The sequence below is a fragment of the Orycteropus afer genome, unplaced genomic scaffold (genome assembly GCF_000298275.1).
Source record: "Orycteropus afer afer isolate SDZICR_OR568_19922 unplaced genomic scaffold, OryAfe1.0 scaffold00404, whole genome shotgun sequence".
Taxonomy (NCBI): Eukaryota; Metazoa; Chordata; class Mammalia; order Tubulidentata; family Orycteropodidae; genus Orycteropus; species Orycteropus afer.
The window spans coordinates 2,053,611-2,062,960 of record NW_006921991.1 but is presented as its reverse complement, the minus strand read 5'-3'; the positions used below and the strand labels follow the sequence as shown (position 1 = coordinate 2,062,960).

The 9,350-nt window shown below is 41.5% G+C and overlaps 1 protein-coding gene across 1 annotated transcript in view; it reads right to left on the bottom strand.

The window, feature by feature from the left end:
* Positions 1 to 9,350, bottom strand: part of SH3KBP1 (SH3 domain containing kinase binding protein 1) — a 370,819-nt gene that overhangs the window by 207,724 nt on the left and 153,745 nt on the right. Inside the window, exon 3 of the mRNA XM_042782665.1 lies at positions 2,647 to 2,750. Coding sequence (XP_042638599.1) covers positions 2,647 to 2,750 — 104 coding nt within the window. The remainder of the gene's footprint in view (positions 1 to 2,646; positions 2,751 to 9,350) is intronic.

Genomic DNA, 9,350 nt, shown 5'->3' with positions numbered 1-9,350 from the left:
ATTCCTAAGCGACCCAATGCTAAGACCTTTGTGTTTATTCCAACTTGAAAATATGAACAAATAGTAAATTGATTCAACCAATCTTTCCAGGAAATCAAGATCCTGAAGTTGTACCCTGTCACCATTCCCAGGTGAGAAAGCTGCCTATAGGGACAGATTAATCTTAGTAAACCTCTTAAAATATGATACCAAAACTAAAGCCACTGCCATTAACATGAAAGGAACCTTTCAACGGGGTGTTCCTTTAAAAGTCTAGTGTGGGCAGCATTATAACTTCCATCTCAACACAGTTTCTTTCACAAGTAAGGGCTCAAATGTTTGATCAATCCCACAGCTATGCAGATTAATTATAAATACACTTAAACTTGCTAATATGTTAGTTGTGTCTGGCTGTATGGTGGTGGTCTCAATCTAATCATTTTTACTCCTAAACATGGCTTCCCTCTCCTTAACAGAACGTTTTTACCATCTCTCCTCATTAGAAAATCAAGTGTTTACCTCAAAGTTATTTGGAGAGACAATTATAGGACAGCTTGATCACTTTGGATTTCAAATTCCAATACACAAATTTTTATATTAAAGTTACCTATTGTTAACCATTTTCTGTGGATCAATTTCTAGGAATGTGATTACTGGGTCAAAGGGTATTATGCAGATCTTTACGGCTCTTGATGCATCTTGCTGAATAGCTGTATATAATGTCCACACAGATATACAAAGTCACCAGGTACTCTAAAATTTTCCAACAATCTTACCACTAAATATTTTTTAGGCTTTGCATAATAAGTATATAACAGGAACCTATTATTGCTTTAATTTTTATTTCTTTAAATCAGGGTATAACATTTTCACATGTTTAAGATTTTTATTTCCTTTTGTGGGATTTGTGTTTAGAGCAAATTGACCTACATTTACCAGCGTAGGTCAATATGTTTCCTAACATATTTCAGTATGTTACATATATTTTTTTTGTCATAATCTGTTGCAAAAATATATTTAGTGTTTGCTTTCTTTTGCAATCCCAGCTTAAAATCATACCAAAAATTTAAAATTTTTTGTTAATTAATAACACATCTATTTTTTCTTCTGGAATTTCTTCCAGGTTTTAGTCTTAAGAAATTCGTCCTTTCAACCATTGGGATCAATGTTCTACTCTGTTGTCCATTCATTTTTTACTTATTCACCTTTCAACAAATGTCTCTCCTATGTGCCCTGCTTGGCACCAGGGATGAAAAAGGATAAATGATATATACATGCAAATTAGCCAAAACTCGGAAATAGGCAAAAAGGGTTCCTGCACGTCCTACTAATGTCATGGCAGGAATTGTCCAGCTGCTCTTCCCTTGCCCCAATCCCATTAACTGATTCTCTAGGGACATGTATCTTTATTTGACATACTCTTTACTATTTATGAGGATAGCTTACAACTCCATTAGTGTGGATGCTAACTGATCAAAATCTGAAAATGATTCAAATAACTTTTGACTGACAGAGATGCAAATTATTGATCCCCTAGAGAAGAGAACCTCATAGGTTATAGTTTTATTGCCCTGCAGGACACTAAGTAGTTTTGCATCTAACTTAGCAATCTTAATCAAGCATTTTCTTTTTCAGTCACTACAAATACTTTGCTCTTTCACAATTCTCTTCGAGTCAGTCTTGCCATCTTGTAGAGTTCCTCATTACTAAATTTAATAAAGCTTTGACACATGCTCACTTTCTGTTTGTAGGAGAGTCAGGAAATTTGGCTTCTAGCATCAGCTGTGCCACTTTCACCCATGTGACAGTTCACTTCAACTCCTCCTTGACTTCTAGCTTCCTTTCTTTGTAAATAATAGGCTTCTGTAAGGTCAAATGGTATTCAGGAAATGCAAGCGGTCAGAAAACTGTGTTTCTATATTCAGCTTCAAATGCTGAATCAGAATGAATGATCAGGTTCTAAGCCCAAGGCCCAACATCCCCCAGGCCTGAGGGAGTGGGGAGTGAGAAGCCCATCCCAGTGTCCTGTGGGATATTTCACCAGCAGAACTAGCTCTGAGGAGCAAGGACCAACCAGGAACAAGGGGAATGTGTTGCAATGGGAAGAACAAGAGTCTCCAGTTAGATGGACCCGTCTTCAGCCCTCAGCCCTGCCTCTTCTAGCCTCCCTTGAGCCTCTTTCCTCATCTGCAAACTAAAGTGGGTGTGGAGAGTCAATGAGCCAACATGTGCAAAGAGTCTTGCTCATGCTGGTCACATACTAAGGCCTTTTAGGACATTTAAGAAATGTCCGTTCTCTTCCTTCCTACTAAATCCAACATTGTCACCTGGAATCAATACGGAATCTATACTCTAGGGATGAGTCAGGGTCACTCTCGATATTCGATATTTGCAATCAAATATCAGTTGAAGCAGAGGGACTCAATAGGAAAAAAAATCTGTGGCACTGGGTTGAAATTTCAGAGGTGTGTTAGCAAGATAATGGTTTTAACTGGCCCCACATCTATCTCCAAGTGGCTTGTAGGCATTTCTCTCTGGGAATTCAGACTCAAGGCCAAACAGCTTTGGAATCTGCGGCAACAGGCTACTCCTGAGTGAGTAAACCAGTGGCTTCCAACAGACCGAGCACGGCAATCAGCAATCGCACTGCCTGCCCAGCTCCCTTACCTCTCCTACCACCTCTATGATGTCACCAACTTTCAGCTCAAGTTCGTCGTCGTTCTGAGGCAGGTAGCTGAATGCCACCTGGCATCGGCGCCTCCGTCGCTCACCTGGATGGGAAAAGCAAAATATTTAGATACAGCTCTTCTCCCAAAATAAGATTTTAAAGAGAGGCTTCCTAGGCATGCAGGCAAATTAAGCTGAGTTGTCTCAAATATGCTCTCTGGGAAATGGCTAGAGGCACGGCAGCCCTGGTCTCATAGGGAGAGGCAGTAGAAAGCAGAGCAATGCTTCTTGGTCTTTTAAAAGCTGCTGGGTCAGGAAGGCATGAATATGAGAAACAGATCCATTTGTGCAGAAGGCGAAACCCCACCCCTGAAGCACTGGAGCACAGTGTTGCCTTAAACGGTTTTCTATGGATGGGGCTTGGTAGTTGCTGCCGTTGATTTTTAATGAAAGCTGATAGGATGTGGTAGAGAGGAGGGAATGGTCTGCTTCTAATGCCAGCAAGGCAGAGGGAATTTTCCCCAAATGTGCAAAGGAAAAGATAAAGTATCCTGGCCTTCTCATTACTAATCATCACCTTTTCAATATGCTGGAACTCAGGCCTGATAAGTAAAGGCCAATTAGATTTCAGCCTTCTCTTGGTACCATTTCAAAGGCCCCACAGCAATTCAACAAATCTACTCTGTCCTTGTCCCTCTGTCCCATGGGATTCATTAAAAGCCCTTACTGCTTACACAGGACCAAGCCAGGCAAATCACAATAAAAGGCAGGACCACACTTCACTCAACCAGAGGACACTCAAGGTGACACCACTGTGCTCAACGAATGTGTTCCAAGTGGGAGCCCCTGGCTTAGACCTAGTTTAAATCCAGACACAACTACCCACAGCACATCCACACCACAGATGTGCACTGTAGGAAGGAAGAACATTCGTGTGTGTGTGAGAGAGAGACAGAGACAGACAGACAGAGACAGAGACAGACGGAGCAGTGGAAGCCCAAGCCAGAGAGAGGTGGATGGGAGATAGGAAGTGAGACCAACACCGCTCAGAAGTTTGTTGCTCACAGCTGACCACTTCATGCCGCTCCCTCATGCCACCACATGGCCTGGAAAACCAAAGGCAACAACTTAAAAGAAACACATTTAGAAATGTTGAATTATTTTTGGATACTGTCGACAGGAACTCTTTTTCTCCTTCAATCTTTTCTCCAAGAAAGGAAGCCCCTGTGGATGTGATCACAGGCCGCATTGAGGTCTCCAAACAGCATGACATCATACAAAGGAGAAGGTCTCTTTGCTGAATCCAATATGCTCACTGATCAATGTTTTTCAAAAGCCAGTGGCCTAGTTCTCTGCGTTCCACTTTTCTTTGCCCATACATCACTTCTAAGGAAGAAAAGAGTTGGGCAGAAGCTCAGGATTGACACCTCGTCTAATCACATCTCTGGTGACTATACAAATATATCCCACCCCTTTGTACAAAATCACAAGTTGCCTGGTCTTAAGAAGAACAAACATGTAAAGTTCACGCAAAGTCCCAGGTGCTAAGACCACTGTCAACAGGCAGAGGGATACAAGCCTAAGTAGAGACAGAGGGCCTAGCCCAAGTTGCTTGTCCAAGGTGGGACGTCAGTAAGAGCAGGACTCCAGTGCAAAGAACTCCATCCCATCCCATGGCTTCCGATGAGCTGTAAGTCAAACCAAGGCCTCTGCATCATAAAGGCAACAGATTTCTCATTATAACAAAGAAAATCTAGATGACGAGACAATCTTGGCTTGTCTCTCCCACTCCCCTGCAACTTGTCTGCCTCCACAGGCAGCCCGTAAGATGAAGTTCTACTACAAATGTTTAAGAGCATTCATTTGCTAGATGCTATGTTAGAAAGTGAAGTCTACAGATACAGATCTGAACAACATGAAATAATAGAATGAATCAATGTCTAAAAACTGACACAACCATAGAAGTCACTAAAGTCCTGACCAAAGTGACTTAAAATACCATCTGAAGATATAGTGTTAGCTGAAGCCAAACAATTGATACCATACCATGAGTTGCCATGGAGTTGACCCTGACTCCTGGCACCCCCCTGTGTGTATGTGAGAAAACTGGGGTCCATAGGGTTTTCAACAGCTGAGTTTGGGGAAGCAGACTGCCAGACCTCTCTTCCAAGGTGCCACCTCTGGGTGGACTTGAACCACCAACCTTCTGGTGAGCAGCTGAGCACATTAACCATCGAGGAATGGAACTACAACAACAAAAACCTTACGGTTATGTTTAGTGTTTATTTTCCTAAGATCCTGAGTAGAAAGTACTACCTAGACTAACACTGCACAAATAGCAAAAGAAAAAGTGATACATTCTCAGAGAAAAGACTAGCCCAGCAGATTGAGAACCTGGAACAGAATACACAGACTCGAACTTTTATAAAGTCTGCCCGGGAGCAGGAGGAATGACACAGTCATGACTTCCTCCTGGTCAGCCTTGTCGGTATTTCTGAAAATATTGACATTTGTATGGAATATAATATAGAAAATTATATTCTATAAAGATGCTGTCAACATAAAGCACCAAGAAAAGTCAAGCCTCCAAAGGGCACAAAGGAGATACCCAGAGGTTGCTGGTGGACAGCGTGCCCTGACTGGACTTCAAGCAGAAACAGTTATTCCCCTTCTCACACTGGGATAGCTCAGGACCGCTTCTAAAGCACTTCTGATATCCACTACTCTGTGTCATCCTGCAAGGAGCTCTGGTGGCACAGTAGTTTAAGCATTTGGCAGCTAACCAAAAGGTTGATGGTTAGATCCCACCAGCTTCTCTGCAGAAGAAAGCTGTAGCACTAAAGACTCAGTAGTAAACATCAGTGTCTACTAATGAGTCTTCTTCCATCAAGATCACCCTTGGAAACCCTGTGGGACAGTTCCCCTCTGTCCTACAGGGTTGCTCTGAGTTGGAATCGACTCAATGGTGGTGGGTTTGGTTGCTTTAGGGAGCTCATCCTGCCAGCCACACTAGTTAAACAGAAAAAGAAAAGAGCCAGAAGGAGCAACCATTTTGCAAATGAGGAAACTGAAGCTTGGTGACTCACCTAGGGTCAGAAAGTTAGTAAGTGGAGGTACCTGCTTGACCTAAGTTCAGAGCTCTCTTCCAAAGCTGGGTGAACCAATTCAATCTACAGCTTATCTCAAATTCTCTGCTATCTGTACTTAACTGCCTCCTGATACACTGCCGAGTCACAACCTTCGCACTACACCGTGCCTCTCTCATTACGAGGAGCTCCCGATATCCTGGACTGCTGCTTTCCCAGGCCTCAATTTCTACCTATCATTGATTTCTTTCTTTCTTTTTGTTAGTTCTACTTAAGCTATAACCCAGTTCAATATTCAGAGTTGGAAGAAATATTTCAGTCGCCTGTACATCTAAGTTTCAGGAAATTTAAGGATATCATTGGCCATTTTTTTTTTCTCTCTCTCCTGGCATTTCACTGCTGCTTACTAGTGAGTCTTAACCTTCCTTAAGGAGGCAGGTAGGTGACAATGTAATCTCCTTACAATAGCTAGTGTAAACTAGAGAAAGAAGCTATGACTTGCCCAGGGCCTATGGTGTAGAATCCCTTGCTTAGAGCTACTACCTTCATGCTGAGAGCCCAGTGCATAGGAACTCAAGTTTTAACACATTTTATTGGCCTTTCTGCCTATTAAATAAACTGGGTCTTGAAATAAAATTTTCTTGAAAAAGTCCAATGCCTACCAACAGGTGAATGGAAAAACAAAATGCAGTTTATACACACAGTGGAATACCACTCTGCCATAAAGAGAAATGAAGTCCTGATACATACTACAACAGGCATGGACTTTGAAAACATTTTGCTGAGTTAAGTAAGTCAATCACAAAAAGATAAATATTATATGACTTCACTAATATGAAACACTTAGAACAGACAAATGTATAAACATCAGAGATGAACAGTGGTGACCAGGGGTAGGAGGGAAGGGGAAAGGGGAAAGCTCTGTTTAGCTAGCATTGAGTTTCTGTTTACAGGGATGGCAGATAACAGCAATGGATGTTGCCCAACATGATTGATGTAATTGGCTCCACTGAATTGTACAAGCAAAAAAAGTTGAATTGGCAAATGTTGTGCTACCTATATTTTTACAATTAAAAAAACTTAAAAAAATTAAATATATGTGTTGATAATATCCAATAATATAAATCTGTATTAGAACAGCTACAAAGAGGAGAGAAACAGACGCTTTCCTCAGTCATGTCAGTACCACTCCACTGCCCCCATCCTTTATCATGGCTTACATCGCAGGACAACTAATCTCCTTACATGTAACTGAGGGAGGGATAACCAAAATCAAACCCACTGCCGGTGAGTGGATTCCAACTCAAAGCAACCCCCGTTGGTTTCCGAGGCAGTAAACCTTCATGGTAGTAGATTTCCCAGTCTTGCTTCTGCGGAGTGGCTGGTGGGTTTGAACCACCAACCTTCTGATTAGCAGTCAGATGCTTAGGCATTGTGCTACCAGATCTCCTTAAATGAGGTATAAATAAACACAAATTTTATCTACATACATGCAAACGTGTATGAACACAAGTCTTACCAAAAGGGAATGACTAAAGTAGATTTCACAGGCATACTTGAGACATCTCTAGTTTACTGCCATACTGTATGACAGCCATGAAACATATATGTGCAAGCATGTATTCATATGTATGACACAGGCACACACACAAGGCAACCACACCCTCAACTCTCTCGCTAGACCCTATAAACGACCTTGCATTCATGACCACTTTTGTTTAATAAAATAATGTTGTTGTTGTTGTTATGTGCCGTCAGGTCGGATCCAACTCATAGCGACCCCTCCTTGGGTTTCCGAGGCAGTATCACCACGGAAGTAGATTGCCCCATCTTCCTTCCGAGGAGTGGCTGGTGCGTTTGAACTGCCAGCCATCTGGTTAGCAGTCAAGTGCCTTAGCCACTATGCTACCAGAGCTCCTAATAAAATAAAATAATAGCAGCTAAGATTTACTGAGCACTTACTATGTGCCTGAGACTACTAAGCACCTTACATTTATACATACATTGTACCTCTGGGATAGATCACTGACAACCTTCTTATACACCAGAGTCTGAGGAGGCCCTGAGATTGAATATTTTACCAGAGGTCTTACAGCTAGTATGTGAAGGGCCTAAGATTTCAAACTAGACAATACAACTCCAGAGACACTGCTTCCCATATCTGAATGTTCTTAAGAATTCTTGCCCATGGGTCTTATGACTGCATAATGGACTAGTTGGGCTAACATGGTACGTGGTTAAAATGTCAAACTGTTGTTGTTGTTACGTGCCGTCGAGTCGGCCCCGACTCATAGCGACCCCTCCTTGGGTTTCCGAGGCAGTATCACTACCGAAGTAGGATTGCCCAACCTTCCTTCCGAGGAGTGGCTGGTGGGTTTGAACCGCCAGCCGTCTGGTTAGCAGGCAAGTGACTTAGCCACTATGCTACCAGAGCTCCCACAAATCAGGAGTGTTTCCTTACAGCTGCTAGGAACTGGGGCCCATATTTTAATGAAATAAAGCTGGTTGGATGGGGAGGAAATGTAATACAGTCACATTTTCTAAAAATGGAATAGCAGAAACTGAAAATGGTACCATGACCCAGTCTTAGAAACAGCCCATCCATACATTTATATTTTAGAGTCTTCATCCAGGGTTCTAACAGCATAAGAAAACTTTACTAAGCCAACTCAGTCAATGACCACAAAAGTATGCAATAAATAATGCAGTGGTAGAAAAAGCCTTTGGGTCAACTGAGAACTTTCAACACTCACACACTCTATTTTTTTATATCCCACATTCCTCATAAACAGAAGACGAGTAAAAAAAAACTACCAGGGTTTTAAATCATTTGACATTTTCAAGGAACCCACTAAAATTAATCTCATAGATCCTTACACATGCCTAGAGGGCAGAGAAGCATCCTGAGATCGTACAGAAAGAGAGAAAACACTGATGAAAATCAAAGAGGAAAATCAGCCATGGAGGCTGGATGAATACCTGAAACTACTGCCCTGCAATGATCTTTAAGGCTTAAACCAAAAGTATCGCCTGAATTCTTCTTAAAACCAAACAACAGTTTAGCTTAACTAATAAAGAATGTGTACCTTGAGCGCTGCGCTCCTTTAAGATCGATCTATATGGGATGAAACTGACAACAGCAACTTGAAAGACTAGATAGGAACCTTAGTGGTCAGTGAGTTTATGTTAATAGGTGAGGAACAAGAGGGTGAGAAAGGTTGTACAACTCCAAGAATGTGATCAATGTTGTACATGCTGAAATTTGAATTAATGTGTTTTAGCTGTGAATGTTATCAAAAACAACAAAAAATACATAAACTTAAAAAAAAAAAAAAAAAAAGGAAAATCAGAGATTTCTAATTTGCAGTTCCCAAGGTTACTTCTAGCATTTTCTCTAGGCATGACCTGGGAACAACTTGTGTCATAATATTAAAATGCAAAAGCAGACCTACTGAATCACATTCTCTGAGACTGGAACCAAGGGATCTGCATTTAAACCAGATTCTCCCAAGTAATAATGTCCACAAAAATCTAAGAACCTCAGCAACCAATCAGTACCACTACCTATACCAAAACAAAAAACAAACAAACAAACAAAAACACAAACTCACTGCCATC